The 23179-nt window shown below is 43.6% G+C and overlaps 1 protein-coding gene across 1 annotated transcript in view; it reads right to left on the reverse strand.

Annotated features, from left to right (window-relative positions):
- LOC140478758 (uncharacterized) overlaps window positions 1-19844 on the reverse strand; it is a 36140-nt gene extending 16296 nt beyond the window's left edge. Inside the window, exons 1-2 of the mRNA XM_072572097.1 lie at window positions 19510-19844; window positions 13141-13199 (exon numbers count right to left, since the gene is read on the reverse strand). Of these exons, the coding sequence (XP_072428198.1) occupies window positions 13141-13199; window positions 19510-19766 (316 nt within the window). The 5' untranslated portion in view covers window positions 19767-19844. The remainder of the gene's footprint in view (window positions 1-13140; window positions 13200-19509) is intronic.
- Window positions 19845-23179: the final 3335 nt, after the last annotated feature.

Consider the following 23179-nt stretch of genomic DNA (forward strand, 5'->3'; position numbering starts at 1 on the left):
GGGTTACACCAGTCAGAAGAGAAAGTGAGGATCAAAAGTGTGCCAGCTCCCACGTTTGTACTAGAGCTTAGGTCTTTCCTTGGGTTGGTGAATTATGATGGAAAATTCATACTTAACCTGGCCTCCATTCTGGCATCCTTTCATCTGCTAATGAAAAAGAGTCAGCTTTGGAAATGATCTTGTAGCCAAGATGTAGCCTTTAGGGAAGTGAAGAAACAGCTATCATCACCTGTGGTGTTGACACACTACAATCCCTACTGAGATGTGGTGCTAACATGCAATGCCTCCCCATACGGTATTGGGATAGTGTTGGCTTGCTGGTGGCCCAATGGAGAGGAATGGCCGATAATATGTACTTCCCAGACTTTGGCTGATGCTAAACAAAGATATACCCAGATAGAGAAAGAAAGTTTGGCAGTCATCTTTGGTGTGAGGAAGTTCCACCAATACCTTCATGGACCCAAATTTGTAATAGTAACGAACCACAAACCACTACGACTGCTACTTAAAGATGACAGAGCTATGCCACCCTTGGCTACAGATTGAATTCAGCAGCCGGGTTTTATTCTGAGCGTGCAAATTAAGAGTTGGAACACCATCTGGGAGGCCAAGTGGCAAATGCAAATGCCTGATGGATGCACCACTGGCAGTGCTGCCACTAGAAGAGTCCATTCTGATTTTAAACTGGTCATCACTGACAATTTCAAACTGTGGAAACAAAACGATCCCATCCTGGCAAAACTAAAACAGCTGCTGATGATGTGGAAAACAAAAGGGCCATTACAATCAGAATTGAAACTTTTCTGGACCTGGTGAGACCAGATCACCATGGAGGACAGCATATTATTATGAGGAACAACAGTAATTGTCCCGAGCAAAGGTCACCACCAGATATTAGCTGAACTCCATCAGGATCATTCAGCTGTTTCCAACATGAAGATGTTGATCAGAGGTTATGTCGGGTAACCAGATCTGGATGCAGATATAGCCATTTTGGTGGGGTAATGCCCAAAGTGCCAACAAGGACAAGAATTACTGTCAGCAGCTCCCCAACATTCGTGGGAATGGCCACATAAACCTTGAACTCTGTTACATGACGACTATGAGAAAGTGAGGAGTGCAGATGCTGGAGATCAGAGCTGAAAAATGTGTTGCTGAAAAAGCACAGCAGGTCAGGCAGTATCCAAGGAGCAGGAGAATCGACGTTTCGGGCATTTACTAAGCACGTGTGAGCAAAGGGCCTGAAGAAGGGCTTATGCCCGAAAAGTCGATTCTCCTGCTCCTTGGATGCTGCCTGACCTGCTGCGCTTTCCCAGCAACACATTTTTCAGTAAATGACGTCTATGCCAGCCTTTTCACAGGCTCTATGCTTTTAATCATTGTGGACACCCATTCAAAGTGGTTGGACTTGCTCAGAGTTCATTCACCAAACATGGCGACAATGATGCAAGTATGTTTTGCAATATGCAGACTCACGGAGGTATTGGTTTCAGACAATGGGCATCATATATTTCCTGAAGTCAAATGGCATTCAGCATGCAAGGACAGCTCCATACTATCCATCATTCATTCAATAGTCTGGCAGAAAAAGCAATCCAAACTGTCCCAGTTCCTGTTTGATTATACGACAATCCCTCACGCAACAACAGGGACAGCTTCAGCACAGCTGCTAGTGAGTAGAAGATTCCGCACCATGTTAAATCTGATCTTCCCAGACCTGGAGGTGGGTGTGTGAAACAGGATCAGGAACACCAATGCTGGAAACAAGACTCCTGTAAGTGCAAGAGGCAGTTTACTTCAGGGGACAAAGTTTGGTGTCCAAACTACAGGAATGGTCCTGCATTAGTAAGAGGCAAGGTTGACACGAGGTCAGGTCTTGTCATGTACAAAGTTTGGGTAGAAGAGATGGCCCTGAATAAGTACGTGGATCATGAAAGCTGCAGCCTTGCAAACATACCTGCGCTCTCAAAACATCTGGCAAGGCTTTCAGAACCTATGGGTTCTCCCCCTCCACTAAGCGTCAAAGAAATCTCTAAGGACGAGATGGACACGGTGGAGATTGCAACCTTGACGCTATTACTGCCTGAAGGAGAGTTTCAGCCGAGATGATCTGGGTGCAAATGGTGGGCTATGGTCCAGTACACGCTGCCAGTATCTGAGGCAGAGTGAAAAGAACCAGACCTAGTGTGAAAATGCCTCAGGAGAAGCTACAGAAGAAAACAACAAACATACATCTTAGGACTTTAAGGGGGAAGGATGTAGTGACTGGAATGAGATCAGCCAGGTGGATCTCATAAAATATAAGTTCCCTGAATGTAGTTGTTAACCTTGTCCATTCAGCGAGTCCTGTTTGTGTCTGTCAAACAGGAGTGTCAGGAGTTCTGCTCACACTAGGAGCTGGCTCTGAGCTAGCTGGGTCAGTGTCATATACTAAGCACGTGTGAGCAAGATGGAGTTATTTCAATTACCTTGTTTACCAGTGGGTTGAGAAAGTTGGCATGGGCTTCTCACCCAGAATTTTATTGCAGAGGTGGGAGCGAATTTCTCTCCAAGGTCAACTTGCTCAATTGTTTCCTCGTCCACCAACTCTGTCTCTCCACCTCCAATGAGGGGAAAATCACACCCATAAATCTTGAGTCACCCCTCACTTCAAGACAATAGTTATTTTTAAATTTGATAGAACTTACTCTGCTTATGGGTTGCTAGAATGCTGCCAGTGGCAATTCCACATGTAACATGTACCACCCTAAATTACTTAAAAATGATCTGATCATTTATTTCACTGTCATTTGACCGATACACTAAACAGCTGCTGAGTTTCCTGTAGTTTATTTACTGTTGCTACAAAGTTTTCAACTAAGACCTTAGTCACACTGACGGCATGGGTTTAGTCCTCATACTGGCATTGGTAGTTCCTGGGGCTTGTACTTTTGCCTAGACCAATTGTTTTATCATAGTTTAATGACATGTGGACAGTATGATTAACAATCCTCAGATACAAAGGAGATCAGAAGAAGGAAGAAAAACAGAATGAAACGGCAAGATCATAAAAGGTGCCAGAGATTAGAAAGTCTGTCGATACCCTGAAAGCACTCATCGTATGCCTGTGCACAATGCACAGTACTGTCTATCATTCTGTCCCATTTTCTCATATCTACTGTGCTTATTTGGAAGTCACCTTTGTTTTACTGGCAGGGCATTCCACAAACTTTGCATGTGCAGAACTTTCTACATGCACAATGAAAACCTCTTGAGGATGTCAAGAGTCACAGCGGTTGTGAATATGTAAATTACTTTCTAAATTGCAACTTCCACTGAAATTGCTTACACAATCTATAGATGACCTGCTCTACTGAAGTTTGGATGGAGATTCCAAATAAAAATCCTGATTAACACGTATGAAACAATGTCTTTGTCAAAAAGATTCAGACCATCTCATCAGCTGTCTCTTCTACTTCCCTCCCTTCCATTAACAGAGTTCTAAGACCACTTAGAAATTAAACCATGCCCGAGCCCTGAATTTGCATCTCTCCAGTTTCTCTCCTATCTTTCCTCATACTCTTCCAGAGCTTATTTCAGAGACCACCTCCTGCTCCCTCAACTCTCTTTCCACTAAACGGCTCAACTTGCCTTCCTAGTCCTCATTAAATACTATTAATTGTTCTCTCTTCAAGTGATGCCCCTCCCTCCTTTAAATTTGCCGGTACAGCTCGTTCAACTATAACCAGTGTTTTGTTAAAGTGAATTCATTGTAAAGCGATTAACAAATTGGGGACACTGTTTCTAAAGCACAAACTTTAGAAGCATGTATTAGTTATAATGCAATTCCAGCCCCATCAGTTTAAATGATGCTGCTATGACATGACACTCTTATAACATGGGATTGCATGACAACAGAATTACCACTTAATAGCAGAACTGACTGCATCATTAAGTTCCTTGAAGGGGAATCACAGTGGATAGCATAGTGAAGAAGGCATTTGTTGGTCAGTGCATTGGGTATAGGGATTGGGAGGTCATGTTGTGGCTGTACAGGACATTGGTTCGGCCAATTTTGGAATACTGCTTTGAATGATGGTCTCCTTGCTATGGAAAAGATGTTAATTAAACTTGAAAGAGTTCAGAAAAGATTAGAAGGATGTTGCTGGGATTGGAGGGTTTGAGCTAGAGGGAGAAGCTAAATAGCACGGGGCTGTTTTCCCAGGAGCACCAGAGATGACCTTATTTAAGTTTATAAAATCATGAGGGGCATGGACAGGGACAATAGCCAATGTCTTTTCCCTCAGGTAGGGGAGACTTAGTTTTAAGGTGAGAAAGGAAAGATATAAAAGAGAACGAAGGAGCAACTTTTTCACACAGAGGGTGATGCGTGTATGGAAAGAGCTGCCAGAGGAAGTGGTGGAGTCTGGTACAATTACAACATTGAAAAGCCATCTGGATGAATACATGAATAGGAAGGGATAGAGGGATATGGGCCAACTGCTGTCAAATGAGACTAGATTAATTTAGGATATCTGGCTGACATGAACAAGTTGGGCTGAAAGGTCTGTTTCCATGCTATATAACTACAAAAAAAAAATGACCCCCCTGTCCTTGCTAACTACCCGCTCCCCGGGTACAACAGAGTGTTACAAGGGGACATAAATTTAAGGTGAAGGGTGGAAGGTATAGGGGAGATGTCGGGGTGGGTTCTTTACCCAGAGAGTGGTGGGGGCATGGAATGCGCTGCCGGTGGGAGTGGTAGAGTCAGAATCATTGGAGACCTTTAAGCGGCATTTGGATAGGTACATGGATGGGTGCTTAATCTAGGTTAGAAGTTCGGCACAACATCGTGGGCCGAAGGGCCTGTTCTGTGCTGTATTGTTCTATGTTCTATGTTCTATGTTCTATGTCTTCAGCCCCTTTCCTTGTTTAAAAAAGGTAAAAGGGATAATCTGAGAAATGATCTTAAATTCAGTTCTGGTTAAATTATTGGAATCAACTTTGAGTTATAAAAGAAGTCTTCAATTAAAAAGGCTTCAATTAGTCAGGAATAAGTGTGTTTTTTTTCAGGGAAGGCCATATCTCATTAACTTGGATGGAAGAAAAACTACAAAATTCTAAAAGGACGAGACAGGGTAGATGCAGGAAGGATGGTCCTGATGACAGAGTTCCAGAACCAGTCAAAGGCTACAGGGTATCCTGAAATAGGTCAGCTGTTTTATGAAAGTAATTTAAAACAGCAAGAGGTGACTTGACTGAAACAATTTAAGATCCTGAGTGTTCTTCATAGGTTAGATGCAGAGAGGATGCTTCCTCTTATGGGAGAATGTAGAACTAGGGTCACTGTTTAAAAATAAGGGGTTGCCTATTTATATAGAGCAGTATAGCAAAGGAACAGGCTCTTCAGCTCACCACATCTGTGCTGACCATGATGCTATTTTAAACTGGTCTCATGTGCCTACACATACGACATAGGAGCAGAAATTAGGCCATTGAGTCCATCGAGGCTGCTCCGCCATTCAATGATAAGTTTCTCAATCCCATTCTCCCACTTTCTCCTTGTTACTCTTGATCCCTGTGACAATGAAGAACCTATCTACCTCAGTCTTAAATATACTCAATAAACTGGCCTCCAGTTTTCTGTGGCAATGAATTCCATTGATTCACCACTCTGGCTGAAGAAGTTTCTCCTTATCTCTGTTCTAAAAGGTCTTCAGTTTACCCGAAGGCTGTGCTGTCAGGTCCTAGTCTCTCCAACCCATGGAAACATCTTCCAAATATCCACTCTGTCCTGGTCTTCAATATTCCACAAGTTTCAATTAGATCCCTCTTTCATCCTTCTGAGTAAAAACAGAGAGTCCTCAAACTTTTCTCATATGTTGAGCTTTTCATTCCTGGGACCATTCTCGTGAATCTCCTCTGAATACTCTCCAGGGCCGGTACATCCTGAGATTTGACACCAAAACTGCACACAATACTCCAAATATGGTCAAACCAAAGCATTATAGAGCTTCAGAAGTACATCCCTGCTTTTATATTCAAGTCCTCTCAAAATAAATGCCATCATTGCATTTGCCTTCCTAACTACCGATTCAACCTGCAAGCTTAGCTTGAGAGAATTCTGGACTAGAACTCCCAAGTCTCTTTGCACTTCGGACTTCTGAATTTTCTCCCCATTTAGAAAATAGTCCATGCCTTTGTTCTTCCGAGCAAAGTGCATGATCTCACACTTTCCCATGTTATACTCCATCTTCCACATCTTTTCCCACTCTCCTAACCTGTCCAAATCCTTTTGCAGCCTCCCCACCTCCTCAATGCTACCTGTCCCTCTACCTATCTTTGTACCATCTGCAAACTTAGCCAGAATGTCCTCAGTTCCTTCATCTAGATCGTTAATGCACAAAATGAAAAGTTGTGGTCCCAACAATGGGAACCTTGCAGAACACCACTTGTCAACAGATGCAAATCTGAGGAGGACCCTTTTATTCCCACTCTCTGCTTTCTGCCAGATAGCCAGGCTTCTATCCATGCTAGCACCTTACCTCGAACACCATGGGCCCTAACTTAATCAGTAGCCTCCTGAGCAGCACCTTGTCAAAGGCTTTCTTGAAGTCCAGGTAGGTAACATACATTGGCTCTCCTTGGTCTAACCTGCTCATTACTTCCTCAAAGAATTCTAGCAGATTTGTCAGGCATGACCTCCCATTGATGAAACCACACTGACTTTGCCTAATTCTACCATACACTTCCAAGTATCAGAAATCTCATTCTTCACAATGGATTTCAGAATCTTACCCATGGTTAGGCTAATCGGTCTGTAATTTTCCATCTTTTGCCTTACTCCCTTTTTAAGCAGGGGTGTCACATTTGCGATTTTCTAGTCTTCTAGAAACCTTCCTAACTCTAGCGATTCCTGAAAGATCACCATACACAGTCCCACTAGCTCTTCAGCTATCTCCCTTAGAAACTCTGAAACTCTGGGGTGTAGTCCATCTGGTCCAGATGATTTATACGCCTTTAGGCCATTCAGTTTTTCTAGTACGTTCTTCTTGGTGATGGCCACCATACTCAGCTGTGCCTCCTCACTCTCAAATTGTTGGGATATTACTATTGCTTTCCACCATTAAGACTGATGCAAAGTAATTATTCAGCTCCTCACCAGTTTCCTTGTCTGTTTGTGTTTTTGACTCTTAAAAATTGCTATCATATCTGCTTCTGGTGCCTTCCCTGGCAGCACATTCCAGGCACCTATCATATTCTATGTAAAATATCTGCCTTGCATATCTCCTTTAAAAATTTTGCCATCTCACCTTAAACCTATACTCCCTACTATTTGATATTTCCCACCCAGGTGAAAAAAAAGACTCTGACCATCCACCCGATCTACGTCTCTCATAATTTTATTTACTTCTACCAGGTCACCGCTCAGCCTCCAATGCTCAAGCAAAAACAATCCAAGTTTGTCCAACATCCTCTTATAGCTAATACACTCTAATCCAGGCAGCATCCTGGTAAATCTCTTTTGTGCCCTCTCCATAGCCTCCACATGCTTCCTATAATGTGGCAACCAGAACTGCACACAGCACTCCAAGTGTGCCCTAACTAAAGTTTTTATACTAGGCAAAAGTGAGGACTGCAGATGCTGGAAACCAGAGTTTAGATCAGAGTGGCGCTAGAAAAGCACAGCAGGTCAGGCAGCATCAGAGGAGCAGGAAAATCAACGGTTCAGGCAAAAGCCCTTCATCAGGAATAGAGCTATTCCTGATGAAGGGCTTTTGCCTGAAACATTGATTTTCCTGCTCCTCGGATGCTGCCTGATTTGCTGTGCTTTTCCAGCATCACTCTGATCTAAACTAAAGTTTTTAGACAGCTGTAAGTCAGCATGACCTACCAACGTGTATACTCAATACCACAACTGATGAAGGTAAGTATGTTGTATGCCATCTTTACCATCTTATCCACTTGTGCTACCTCCTTTAGGGAGCTATGGACTTGCACCCAAGGATCCTTCCATATATCAGTGCTCCTAAGGGTCCTGCCATTTACTGTAAATTTTCCTCTCATATTTGTCCTCCCGAAATGCATCACCTCACTTATCCGAATTAAACTTCACCTGCCATTTCTCTGTCCAAACTTCCCAACTGATATTCTGCTGTATCCTTTGACAACCTTCTTCATAAATCAACAACTCCAGTAATTATGTAATCTGCAAATTTCAGACCAACTAAATTTTATCCAATTTATCTATTTCAATCACAAAGAGATCTCCGCACTCATTCTTGCATAACACCACTGGTCACAGACTTCCAGTCAGAAAAATACCCCTCCACAACTACCCTTTCTCTTCTATGACCAAGCCAGTTTTGCATCCAGTTGACCAACTTTCCATAAATCCCATTAATCCTTTGGAGCAGCCTAGCGTGAGGAATCTTGTCAAATGCATTTGTAAAGTCCATGCAGACTTCATCCACTGCACTCTCAATGATATCATCACTTCTTCAACAAACTGAATTACACTTATGAGACAAGACCCTCCCCATACAAAGCCACAGTGACGATCCCTAATAAGTCCATTCTTTTCCAAAATGTGAGTCAATTCTGTCCCCAGAAATCGACTCAAATAATTTCCCTATCGCTGATGCAAGCCTCATCAGCAGACAATTTCCTGGATTCCTCTAGTTCCTGCCCGATACTTTTGGAATTAGCCTGTCCCAGATTTATCACTTTCACTCAAGGACCAGTCTTATCCTGTCAATGACTAGCTTAAAACATAAGGAATCATGATGACTGTTCCTAAAATGCTCCCCCACTGAAACACTTTTCACTTGGCCAGGCTAATTCCCCAAAACAAGGTCTAGTACAGCTTCTTCCCTCATTTCAAGAAACACTCCTGGATGCACCTAACACATTCTGCCAGATCTAAGCTCCTTGCATTAAGGGAGTCCTAGTCGAGAATCGAGAAGTTAAAATCACCCACTTGTTTTTACATCTTTCCATTATGTGTCTTCACATCTGTTCATCTAACTGCTGGTGGCTGTTGTAAAACCCCAGCACAGTGACTGCACCTTTCTTATTCCTGAATTCTATTCATAAAGCCTCACTGGATTATACCTCCTTTCGTGCAGCTGTTACTACTACTACCACCACCACTACTACCACTACTACCCCACTTTTTTATATCCCTCACCATCACATCTGAAAAAGTTTAACCCTGGAATGTTTAGCTGCTAGTCCTACCATAGTAGAAAGGGAGGTCTGCAGATGCTGGAGATCAGAGTCGAGAGTGTAGTGCTGGAAAAGCACAGCAGGTCAGGCAGCAGAGGAGCAGGAGAATTGACATTTCTGGCATAAGCCCTTCATGAGGAATGAGGCTCGTGGGCCGGGGATCCCTTAGCTTCCCGGCCTACAAGCCTCATTCCTGATGAAGTGCTTAGGCCCGAAACGTCGACTTTCCTCTTCCTCAGGTGCTGCCTGACCTGCTGTGCTTTTCTTGCCCTTCTCATAACCAGGTTTCTGCAAATGACATCACAGTTTCACGCACTAATCCAGGTTCTAGACTCTTTTACATTCCTTGTATTAAAATAAATACACTTCAGACTGCCAGTCCTACTGTGTGCATTAACCTGGTCTTACCTGTTCTTCCTATTAGATTTACTTGAGTTAAACTCTACCTTCTTCATGGTCACTCTATATGCTGATTTACTACTCTAATTCCCAAATCCTTCTGAGTGGCACTAGCAAACCTCCCTTAAAGGATATTGCTATCCCTCCAGTTTAGGTCCAACATGTCCTTCTTGTACAAATCCATCTGCTTTAGAAGATGTCCAAATAGAGTCATTGAGATGTACAGCATGGAAACAGACCCTTTGGTCCAACTCGTTCATGCTGACCAGATATCCTAAGCTAGTCTAGCCCCATTTGCCAGAATGTGGCCCATATCCCTCCAAACCCTTCCTAATCATGTTCACATCCAAATGCTTTTAGAGGTTGTAATCGTACCAGCCTCTACCACTTCCTCTGGCAGCTCATTCCATAATTCTATTATTTGTAAAATAGTGATGGAAAAGGATAGACCAGATCTAAAAGTTGAAGTTCTAAATTGGAGGAAGGCCAATTTTGACAGTACTAGGCAGGAACTTTCAAAAGCTGACTGGGGGAGATTTCACAGGAAAAGGGATGGCTGGAAAATGGGAAGCCTTCAGAAATGAGATAACAAGAATCCAGACACAGTATGTTCCTGTTAGGGTAAAAGGAATGGTTGGTAGGTATGGGGAATGCTGGATGACTAAAGGAATTGAGGGTTAGGTTAATAAAAAGAAGGAAGCACATGTCAGGTATAGACAAGATAGATTGAGTGAATCCTAGTATACTTAAAAGGGAAATCAGGAGGACACAAAGGGGACACGAGATAGCTTTGGATTTCCCTTAACTCTATTTGCCAAAGAGTTTTTACAAACATATCAAGGATAAAATAGCAACTAGGGAGAGAATAGGGGCCCTCAAAGATCAGCACGGTGGCCTTTGTGTGGAGCCACAGGAGATGGGGGAGATACTAAACGAGTATTTTGCATCAGCATTTACTAAGGGAAATGGAAGACAAAAAGACGTGAAAGATATAGAATGTAGGGAAATGGATGGTGACATCTTGAAAAATGTCCAGATTACAGAGGAGGAACTGCTGGATATCTTGAAATGCATAAAAGTGGATAAATCGCCAGAGCCTGATCAAGTGTACCCTATACCTCTGTGGGAAGCTAGGGAAGTGATTGCTGGGCCTCTTGTTGAGATATTTGTATCATCAATAGTCACAGGTGAGGTGCCAGAAGACTGGAAGTTGGCTAATGTGCTGCCACTGTTTAAGAAGGGTGGTCAGGACAAGCCAGATCAGTGAGCCAGACCTCAGTGATGGACAAATTGTTGGAAGGAGTCCTGAGGGACAGGATGTACATGTAGTTGGAAAGGCAAGGTCTGATTAGGGATAGTCAACATGGCTTTGTGCATGGGAAATCATGGCTCACAAACTTGATTGAGTTTTTTTTGAGGAAGTAACAAAGAAAATTGATGAGGGCAAAGCGGTAGATGTGATCTGTATGGACTTTAGTAAGGCGTTGACAAGATTTCCCATGGCAGAACTGGTTAGCAAGGTTAGATCTCATGGAATACATGGAGAACTAGCCATTTGGATACAGAACTGGCTCAAAAGGTAGAAGACAGCAGGTGGTGGTGGAGGGTTGTTTTTCAGATTGGAGGCCTGTGACCAGTGGAGTGCCACAAGGATCCGTGCTGGGTCCACTACTTTTCACCATTTATATAAATAATTTGGACGTGAGCTTAAGAGGTATAGTTAGTAAGTTTGCAGGTGAAACCAAAATTGGAGGTGTCGTGGACAGTGAAGAAGGTTACCTCAGAGTACCACGGGATCTTGATCAGATGGGTCAATGGGCTGAGAAGTGGCAGATGGAGTTTAATTCAGATAAATGCGAGGTGCTGCATTTTGGGAAAGCAAATCTTAGCAGGACGTATACACTTAATGGTAAGGTCCTGGGAATGTTGCTGAACAAAGAGACCTTGAAGTGCAGGTTCATAGCTCCTTGAAAGTGGAGTCGCAGGTAGATAGGATAGTGAAGAAGGTGTTTCGTAACCTTTCCTTTATTGGTCAGAGTATTGAGTACAGGAGTTGGGAAGTCATGTTGCGGCTGTACAGGACATTGGTTTGGCCAGTTTTGGAATATTGCATTTAATTCTGGTCTCCTGCCTATCGGAAAGATTTTGTGAAACTAGAAAGGATTCAGAAAAAGATTTACAAGGATGTTGCCAGGGTTGAAGGATTTAAGCTATTGGGAGAAGTTGAATAGGCTGGGGCTGTTTTTTCCTGGAGCATTGGAGGCTGAGGGGTGACCTTATAGAGGTTTATGAAATCATGAGGGGCATGGATAGAATAAATAGACAGTCTCTTCCCTGGGGTGGGGGAATCCAGAACTAGAGGGCATAGGTTTAGGACAAGAGGGGAAAGTATAGAAGAGACCTTAGAGGCAACTTTTTCCACGCAGAGAGTGATACATGTCTGGAATGAGCTGCTACATGAAGTGGTGGAGGCTAGTACAATTGCAACATGTAAAAAGCATCTGGATGGGTATATGAATAGGAAGGGTTTGGAGGGATATGGGCCTGGTGCTGGCAGTGGGACTAGATTGGGTTGGGATATCTGGCCGGCATGGATGTGTTGGACCGAAGAGTCTGTTTCCAAGCTGTGAATCTATGACACTACGGCCTCTAGCTCTGGACTCTCGTACCCTGGGGAAGATATGTTGGCTATTCACTCTGTCCATGCCACTCATGATTTTACAAACCTCACCCTCAGACACTCCAGGGAAAATAGCCCCAGCCTATTCAGCCTCTCCCTATAGTTCAAACCCTCTAACCCTGGCATCATCCCTGTGAATCTTTTCTGAACCCTTTCAAGTTTCACAACATCTTTCCGATAGGAAGGAGACCAGAATCGCACACAGTGGCCTAACCAATGTCCTGTACAGCCACAACATGACCTCCCAACTCCTGTACTCAATACTCTGACAAATAAAGGAAAGCATACCAAATGCCTTCTTCACTATCCTATCTACCTGCAACTCCACTTTCAAGTCACTTTCCTCAACTTAGTGATATTATCGTTAGACTGTTAATCCAAAGACCCAGGTAATGTTCTGGGAATCCAGATCTGCAATTTAAATCCTACTACAAATGCCACCCTTTTATGTGCAGCCAGTAGAGAGCAAAAACTCTCCCTGAAACCTCTTTAGGCTCCTTTTGTTTTGAAATAGAGGGCATTAGCAGAGATGAGGCAATTTTATTTTTCCTCAGACAGTCATCAGTCTTTAGAAGTGACTTCTTGAAAAGGTGATGAAACAGAATTCTTGAATATTTTTAAAAGGTAAAGGTGGATATGTTCTTAAAAAGCAAGAGGGTGAAAGTTATTGGGGGGTAGGCAGGAATATGTATTCATAGTCACCGTGATCTTATGAAACAGCAGAGCAGACACAAAAGGACAGAATGGCCCACTTGTGCTCCTCAATCAGGAATTTAATAACAGTGCAACCTAAACTGACAAAACACTGACTGAATTTTAAAACAGATGAAAAATAAAAAGTTTTTAAAACTCACTTTTTTGTAAATTACTCCACTTCTTCTGGTCTGGTACAGTCACCGAATATGCACCATAACTGGGAAAACATCCAGTTGGAATAGTTAAAGATCACAAAAGGCTAAATAATTTTGATTCCTTTAAACAAAAGATTGATGTTGTTTATTAACGGTATTACAACAACTATTGACGTCACAGCCAACACTACACTGTGTTAATGATACTGAGTAATTAAGTGTTTTGGGATGGAATTATGACCTTCAGTTTAGGGATTACTATCAGAGTTCACAGGTTCAACTTAGAAATTGTGGTTAGTGTTTGAAGCAGCTGTCAGAAGAGCAGAAAAGTTCTGCAGATCTGACCACAGTGAAGAGAGAAGCCCAGCCCTAAAGAGTCATACTGGACTCAGTGTTAATTCGCTTTTTCTCTCCACAGATGCTGCCAGACCTGCTAAGTTTCTACAGTCTTTTCTGTTCTTTTAAAAAAAAATCAAATGATAATATTTTGACAGTTTTCCAAATAACTTGCTGTACCGGCATACTAGCCTTTTGCAATTCATGCACTAGTACACCCAGGTATCACTGCAGCTCAGTTTTCTACAATCTTTCACTATTTAGTTAAGATGCCTTTTACCCTTCCTGCCAAAGCTGACAATTTCAGATTTTTATTTATTCCTCCATCATTATAACTAAAACGCATTACAAGGTACCTGATCTCTTTTAATACTACTGTTTGCAGAGCTTGATTTGTACAGATTTGCTACTGCACTTTTGATATTGCATTATCAGTACATTGCAAAAATACTTCATTACTGTGAGTGCTTTGGAAGATTCCAAAAGCAATTACTAAGGCACTAATTTTTTTTTGTTACTGTTCAACATGGTGCTTTTATGATCCCAGCTAATAGTACGACTAGTCAAGTTAGATGCCAGAATGAAATCTCATTTGATAGATCACTTTTTTTGGTTATTTAACGTGGTCATTAATAAGTTAAACATAGGCACATGAGACCTGGGAAGTCATGTTGCAGCTGTACAGGTCATTGGTTCGACCACTTTTAGAATATGGTGTGCAATTCTGGTCTCCCTGCTATAGGGAGCACGTTGTGAAACTTGAAAGGATTCAGAAAAGATTTACAAGGATGTTGCCAAGGTTGGAGGATTTGAGCTATAGGGAGAGACTTGATAGGCTTATGCTATTTTCCCTGGAGTGTTGGGGGCTGAGAGGTGACCTTTTAGAGGTTTATAAAATAATGAGTGGCATGAAAAGGGTAAACAGACAAGATCTTTTCCCTGGTGTGGGGGAGTCCAGAATAGAGAGCATAGGTTTAGGGTGAGAGGGAAAAAAAATTTAAAAAGGGATGTAAGGAGCAACTTTTGCAAGCAGAGGGTCATGTGTATAGGAGATGAGGTGCCAGAGGAAGTGGTGGAGGCTAGTACAATTGCAACATTGTAAAAAGCATCTGGGTGGGTATATAAAAAGGAAGAGTTTGGAGGGCTGTGGGCTCAGCGCTGGCAAATGGGATTATATTAGTTTTTTTTTAAAATCACAACACCAGGTTATAGTCCAACAGGTTTATTTGGAGGCACTAGCTTTCAAAGCACTGCTTCTTCATCAGGTGGTTTCTTCATCAACCTCTTGATGAAGAAGCAGCACTTCAAAAGCTAGTGCCTCCAAAATAAACCTGTTGGACTATAATCTGATGTGTGATTTTTAACTTTGTCCACACCAGTCCAACACCAGCACCTCCAAATTGGGATTATATTAGTTTAGAATATCAGTTCTGTTTGGACAGGTTGGACTGAAGGGTCTGTTTCCGTACTGTACATCTCTGATTCCAAAAGATACATAAAAGGAAACACTAATCAAGCTAAATATCAAGGGATGTAATAATCTTAAAACACACAACAAATCAACCTGCTTTCTCACAGTATTTTTTACAGAAGCTCACACAAAGAGAAATTACACCTTTATCTCAATTCTTCGAGGTTCTGATAAACTGACTCCTGACAGTTTTTGCTGTGGTCTGAAGATAATTTGATAAATTCTTTCCAAATCTGTCAACACGAGATTTTCACAAATCTAGTAGTCTAAGAATTTACAGTTCTAACCAAACTTTCCTGGCTTGGACGTTTCACAAACTAAACCCATGTGGTAAGGTGACTTTTTGTCTAAACTGTTCTGAATTGTTCTGGGCTAAGGACTAATCTGGCTAAATGGACTCAGGTGGTCCCAGGTATGAAGGGATTTTCTTATGAAAAGGTTGAGTAGGTTGGGCTTGTATTCAAGGTAAAAACAATGACTGCAGATGCTGAAAACCAAATACTGGATTAGTGGTGCTGGAAGAGCACAGCAGTTCAGGCAGCATCCAACAAGCAGCGAAATCGACGTTTCGGGCAAAAGCCCTTCATCCGGAATAAAGGCAGTGAGCCTGAAGCATGGAGAGATAAGCAAGAGAAGGGTGGGGGTGGGGAGAGAGTAGCATAGAGTAAAATGGGTGAGTGGGGGAGGAGATGAAGGTGATAGATCAAGGAGGAGAGGGTGGAGTGGATAGGTGGAAAAGAAGATAGGCAGGTCGGACAAGTCAAGGAGACAGTAACTGTGCTGGAAGTTTGAAACTAGGATGAGGTGGGAAGGGGAAATGAGGAAGCTGTTGAAGTCCACATTGATGCCCTGGGGTTGAAATGTTCTGAGGCGGAAGATGAGGCATTCTTCCTCCAGGCGTCTGGTGGTGAGGGAGCGGCGGTGAAGGAGGCCCAGGACCTCCATGTCCTCGGCAGAGTGGGAGGGGGAGTTGAAATGTTGGGCCACGGGGCGGTTTGGTTGATTGGTGTGGGTGTCTCGGAGATGTTCCCTAAAGCGCTCTGCTAGGAGGCGCCCAGTCCCCCCAATGTAGAGGAGACCACATCGGGAGCAACGGATACAATAAATGATATTGGTGGATGTGCAGGTGAAACTTTGATGGATGTGGAAGGCTCCTTTAGGGCCTTGGATAGAGGTGAGGGAGGAGGTGTGGGCACAGGTTTTACAGTTCCTGCGGTGGCTGGGGAAAGTGCCAGAATGGGAGGGTGGGTCGTAGGGGGGTGTGGACCTGACCAGGTAGTCACGGAGGGAACGGTCTTTGCGGAAGGCGGAAAGGGGTGGGGAGGGAAATATATCCCTGGTGGTGGGTTCTTTTTGGAGGTGGTGGAAATGTTGGCGGATGATTTGGTTGATGCAAAGGTTTGTAGGGTGGAAGGTGAGCACCAGGGGCGTTCTGTCCTTGTTACAGTTGGAGGGGTGGGGTCTGAGGGCGGAGGTGCGGGATGTGGACGAGATGCGTTGGAGGGCATCTTTAACCACGTGGGAAGGGAAATTGCGGTCTCTAAAGAAGGAGGCCATCTGGTGTGTCCTATGGTGGAACTGGTCCTCCTGGGAGCAGATACGGCGGAGGCGGAGAAATTGGGAATACGGGATGGCATTTTTGCAAGAGATAGGGTGGGAAGAGGTGTAATCCAGGTAGCTATGGGAGTCAGTGGGTTTGTAGAAAATGTCAGTGTCAAGTCGGTCGTCACTAATGGTGATGGAGAGGTCCAGGAAGGGGAGCGAGGTGTCAGAGATAGTCCAGGTAAATTTAAAGTCAGGGTGGAATGTGTTGGTGAAATTGATGAATTGCTCAACCTCCTCGCGGGAGCACGAGGTGGCGCCAATGCAGTCATCAATGTAGCGGAGGAAGAGGTGGGGAGTAGTGCCGGTGTAATTACCGGTACCTCTTCCCACCCTATCTTTTGCAAAAATGCCATCCCGTATTCCCAATTTCTCCGCCTCCGCCGTATCTGCTCCCAGGAGGACCAGTTCCACCATAGGACACACCAGATGGCCTCCTTCTTTAGAGACCGCAATTTCCCTTCCCACGTGGTTAAAGGTGTCCTCCAACGCATCTCGTCCACATCCCGCACCTCCGCCCTCAGACCCCACCCCTCCAACTGTAACAAGGACAGAACGCCCCTGGTGCTCACCTTCCACCCTACAAAGCTTCGCATCAACCAAATCATCCACCGACATTTCCGCCACCTCCAAAAAGACCCCACCACCAGGGATATATTTCCCTCCCCACCCCTTTCCGCCTTCCGCAAAGACCGTTCCCTCCGTGACTACCTGGTCAGGTCCACACCCCCCTACGACCCACCCTCCCATTCTGGCACTTTCCCCAGCCACCGCAGGAACTGTAAAACCTGTGCCCACACCTCCTCCCTCACCTCTATCCAAGGCCCTAAAGGAGCCTTCCACATTCATCAAAGTTTCACCTGCACATCCACCAATATCATTTATTGTATCCGTTGCTCCCGATGTGGTCTCCTCTACATTGGGGAGACTGGGCGCCTCCTAGCAGAGCGCTTTAGGGAACATCTCCTAGACACCCGCACCAATCAACCAAACCGCCCCGTGGCCCAACATTTCAACTCCCCCTCCCACTCTGCCGAGGACATGGAAGTCCTGGGCCTCCTTCACCGCCGCTCCCTCACCACCAGACGCCTGGAGGAAGAACGCCTCATCTTCCGCCTCGGAACACTTCAACCCCAGGGCATCAATGTGGACTTCAACAGCTTCCTCATTTCCCCTTCCCCCACCTCATCCTAGTTTCAAACTTCCAGCACAGTTACTGTCTCCTTGACTTGTCCGACCTGCCTATCTTCTTTTCCACCTATCCACTCCACCCTCTCCTCCTTGACCTATCACCTTCATCTCCTCCCCCACTCACCCATCGTACTCTGTGCTACTCTCTCCCCACCCCCACCCTCCTCTAGCTTATCTCTCCATGCTTCAGGCTCACTGCCTTTATTCCTGATGAAGGGCTTTTGCCCGAAACGTCGATTTCGCTGCTCGTTGGATGCTGCCTGGGCTTGTATTCATTTGAGTTTGAGTTTAGAAGAAACAGAGATTACCTTATTTGAAATGTACAAGATTCTTCCAGTGCTTTATAGGGTGGATGCTGAGAAGTTGTTTCTCCTTGTGAAGTTAAAAGTCATACTACAACAGGTTATAGTCCAACAGATTTAATTGCTCAGAAACTGCATGAATTAATGTAAAACTGTGTTATCTCACTTTTTAGATTAGAATCAATCTAAACATCATGGCATAGACAGAGAACACAGGGGCTAACACCTTCAACATATTGTCTAGCCATCCCCCATTGTTAACAGCTAGCCTGAGAATGCAACTTTTTTTTTAAAAATGGTTTTGCGATTTACACATGAAAGTAGTGAAACTATCATGGTATTCAAACAGATAAAAGATTCAACTTTTCAATGTATAATTTCAGTTACATCACACTGTAAATTTTTGCTATAAACTATGTGTTAGGATTGAGCCCTCCACTATCACCTGATGAAGGAGCGACGCTCCGAAAGCTAGTGTGCTTCCAATTAAACCTGTTGGACTATAACCTGGTGTTGTGTGATTTTTAACTTTGTACATCCCAGTCCAACACCAGCATCTCCAAATCATTTCTCCTTGTGAGGGAGTTTAGGATCAGAGGGCATAACTAACTGGGACAGAGATCCGGAGGAATTTCTTTTCTCAGAAGACAGTGAATTTGTGGAATTCTTCACCATAGAGGCAGTGTCATTGAGTAAATTCAAGACTGAGCAGACCCTAAATCAGTAAGGGAATCATAGATTATGGGAAAAGTCAAGAAGATGAAGTTTGGGTTTATTATATCAGCTATGATCTCATTTAGTGACAGAGCAGTCTTGATGAGTCAAATGGCCTAATTCTGCTTCTACATCTCATGGCTACTAAATTCAATACCAGTGTAGTTCTGAACTAAATTGAAAACAACCCAAATGGTCTTTCACCAGTTATAATTGCAGCAGTACAAAGGTCGTTCCATTCATGCTACAGGAATTTGCAGTCATCGGTGCTCTGAAAATGCTTGATTTAGTCAATGCTCCAGAAGGACTTTGTATATTTTTAAACTCAGAAAGTAACCCATCTGCTGCTATGTTCAAATCCAAATTCCAAAACTGATATTAATGCATTTAAATTATACACATGGTCCATTTTAAAATGCCCAAAATTGCAGATAAGTTTTCATTAATGAACCTGTTCAGACATGTTATGAGATGCCTCTGCAGCAATTGGGACTGGAACTTAAGGCTTCCAGCTCAAAAGCAGGGACACAACCAATGTGCCACAAGAGCCTTAAGCCTCAAAGTTTCAAAATAAACATTTCACAGCAAATCTCCCTGTGGCACAGTAACTTAAAAACAAAAGATTCTTGTAGACAAATTCTGAAACTGCTAATACTTGGAATCATGCAAAATTTTAAGAGGACATTATAGGAATGGAATTGACTGTTATTGTCTCTCAGTAACAAGAAATTTCTGCGCAAAACACCAATTTCTCACCTGTAGGTGATTTTTGGCGCTGACTCCTGCAGAATAGATCTTTGATGGGTGGCAGCACATCTTGGCAAGACAGTAGTCCTGCCCTCAGCTGTACATGTATCTATGTTTTTACCTACACCTTTGCCTGTATCCTTAGCTGTAGTCATACCTTTCCTCACACCTGTACTTTTGACTTGGACCTTTTGCGTCCCCTCTCCACCTTTACCCACTGATTTCGCCCGAATTATCCTGGGTTTGCTCAAAACCGAGTAAGACATGCCTAATCAGAAATACAAAATATAAAGTTTCTGACTCGAGATCTCTATCGCTAACGGATGGCTGCCAGAGCGTAGCGACCTCTGGGGGATGTATGCCGTTTTGTCACGTGCTACTGTCTGATATCACAATGCCGTGTTATGTAAGAACTACAATACCCAGAATTCCAGACGGCCCCGGATTTCCGGCGAGTGGGTGCCGGATCAACGTTACTATAGCAACATGGTAATTTCTTTCTCTATTGATGGTACAATCTCCCCACCACCAACTTCAAAGCGCTTAAACGAATATTTACTTTCTAATTCCAACCACCTCAAATGTCTATTTAGAACTTAATTCTCTGCATCAGATTTAAACTAACCTTTATAATGTTAAGATGTGGAGGTGCCGGTGTTGGACTGGGGTGGACAAAGTTAAAAATCACACAACACCAGGTTTTATCTTTCATCATACAATTGTTAAGGTAGACGAAACAATATTAAGTTTCGGGAATAGACTTTTGGCTTAAATGCTCGCAATCATGACGCTCTCATAAGTTAGAGGAGAAAGTGAGGACTGCAGATGCTGGAGATCAGAGCTGAAAATGTGTTGCTGGAAAAGCGCAGCAGGTCAGGCAGCATCCAAGGAGCAGGAGAATCGACATTTTGGGCATCAGCTTTCCTGAAGAAGGGCTGATGCCCGAAACGTCGATTCTCTTGCTCCTTGGATGCTCCCTGACCTGCTGCGCTTTTCCAGCATCACATTTTCAGCTCTCATAATTTAGTCTTACAAGGTTTGGAAAACTGGTATCAGAGAGTCAAAGGGCACAATGGTAAATAAAGCTAGAACAATTTATCAAAGCTACAGTAAAAAAAAGTTATAGAATTTTACCCGACAGAAGAGGCTATTCAACCCATCGTGAATTCCCAAAAGAGTGACCTACTCTCCAGCCCTATATCCATAGCTGTCTAAATTCATCGCTTTCAAATCCAATTCTCTTTTGAAGCCTCTTATAGAATCCATTTCCACCACTTTTCCAGGAACACATTGCAAATCTTCACAATTCTGAGGAAAGAGGTCAAAACCCTCAATCAAGTTTGTGAGCATGATTTCTCATGGACAAAGCCATGTTGACTATCCTGAATTAGTCCTTGTGGGGAGTGTTGCTGAACAAAGAGCCATGGGAGTGCAGGTTCATAGTTCCTTGAAAGTGGAGTTGGAGGTAGATAGGATAGGGGGGAAGGCCTTTGGTATGTTTGCCTTTATCGGTCAAAGCATTGAATATAGGAGTTGGGAGGTCACGTTGTGGCTGTACATGACATTGGTTCGGCCACTTTGGAATACTGTGTGTTCAATTCTAGTCCTCTTGCTATAGGAATGATGTTGTGAAACTTGAAAGGCTTCAGAAAAGATTTACAAGGATGTTGCCAAAGTTGAAGGATTTGAGCTATAGGGAGAGGCTGAATAAGAAGGTGTTTAAGGAGGGTGATAAGGACATGCCAGGGAACTATAGACCGGTGAGCCTGACCTCGGTGGTGGACAAGTTGTTGGAGGGAATCCTTAGGGACAGGATGTATATGTATTTGGAAAGTCAAGGTCTGATTAGGGATAGCCAACATAGCTTTGTGCATAGGAAATCATGTCTCACAAACTTGATTGAGTTTTTTGAAGAAGTAACAAAGAGGATTGATGAGGGCAGTGCAGTAGATATGATCTATATGGACTGCAGTAAGGCGTTCGACAAGGTTCCCCATGGGAGACTGATTAGCAAGGTTAGATCTCATGGAATACACGGAGAACTAGCCATTTGGATGTGGAACTGGCTCAAAGGTAGAAGACAGAGGGTGGTGGTGGAAGGTTGTTTTTCAGACTGGAGGCCTGTGACCAGTGGAGTGCCACAAGGATCCGTGCTGGGTCCTCTACTTTTTGTCATTTACGTAAATGATTTGGATGCGAGCATAAGAGGTACAGATAGTATGTTTGCAGATGACACCAAAATTGGAGTTGTAGTGGACAGCTAAGAGGGTTACCTCAGATTACAACAGGATCTGGACCAGATGGGCCAATGGGCTGAGAAGTGGCAGATGGAGTTTAATTCAGATAAATGCGAGGTGCTGCATTTTGGGAAAGCAAGTCTTAGCAGGACTCATACACTTAATGGTAGGTCCTAGGGAATGTTGCTGAACAAAGAAGCCTTGGAGTGCAGGTTCATAGCTTCTTGAAAGTGGAGTCACAGGTAGAAAGGATAGTGAAGAAGGCGTTCCTTTATTGGTCAGAGCATTGAGTACAGGAGTTGGGAGGTCATGTTGCGGCTGTACAGGACATTGGTTAGGCCACTGTTGGGGGAATATTGTGTGCAATTCTGGTCTCCCTCCTATGGGAAGAATGTTGTGAAACTTGAAAGGATTCAGAAAAGATTTACAAGGATGTTGCCAGGGTTGGAGGATTTGAACTATAGGGAGAGGCTGAACAGGCTGGGGCTGTTTTCCCTGGAATGTTGGAGTCTGAGGGGTGACCTTATAGAGGTTTACAAAGTTAGGAGGGACATGGATAGGGTAAATAGGCAAAGTCTTTTCCCTGGGGTCGGGGAATCCAGAACTAGAGGGAATAGATTTAGGGTGAGAGGGGAAAGATATAAAAGAGACCTAAGAGACCTAAAAGAGACCTTATGCAGAGGGTGGTAAGTGTATGGAATGAGCTGCCACAGGAGGTGGTGGAGGCTGGTACAATTGCTACATTTAAGAGGCATTTGGATGGATATATGAATAGGAAGGGTTTGGAGGGATATGGGCTGGGTGCTGGCAGGTGGGAGTAGATTGGTTTGGGATATCTAGTCGGCATGGACGGGTTGGACCAAAGGGTCTGTTTCCATGCTGTACATCTCTATGACTCTAAGTGGGGGCTATTTACCCTGGAGCATCAGATGCTCAGAAGTGACCTTACATAAGTTTATTTAGGATATCTGGTCATCTGGTCTGTTTCTGTGCTGTACATCTCTATGACTCCATGTCTGTATGTAACACCTGGCCGTTTACTTCCTCTCTCACTACCTAAGGCTCTAGTCACACTCCATATGAAGCAGTGAGTTACCTACAATTCACTCAATTGACAGCCACAGGTAAGGTACCAGAAGACTGGAGAGTGGCTAATGTTGTGGCATTATTTAAGAAAGGCTGCAAGAGAAAACCAAGGAACTGTCGACTGGTGAGTCTCATGTCTGTGGTGGGTACAGTGGTGGTAGGTATTTTGAGAGACAGGATTTAGATGCATTTGGAAAGACAAACTAATTAGGGATGGTTAGCATGGCTTTTTACATCAGAAATCATGCCTTACAAACTTGATTGAGTACTTTGAAGAGGTGACCAAGAAGATAGATGAAGACTGAGTGGTAGATGTTGTCAACATGAACTTAGGAAGGCCTTCAAACAAGGTTCCA

This window comes from Chiloscyllium punctatum, chromosome 6, assembly GCF_047496795.1.
Source record: "Chiloscyllium punctatum isolate Juve2018m chromosome 6, sChiPun1.3, whole genome shotgun sequence".
In the NCBI taxonomy this organism is placed as follows: Eukaryota; Metazoa; Chordata; class Chondrichthyes; order Orectolobiformes; family Hemiscylliidae; genus Chiloscyllium; species Chiloscyllium punctatum.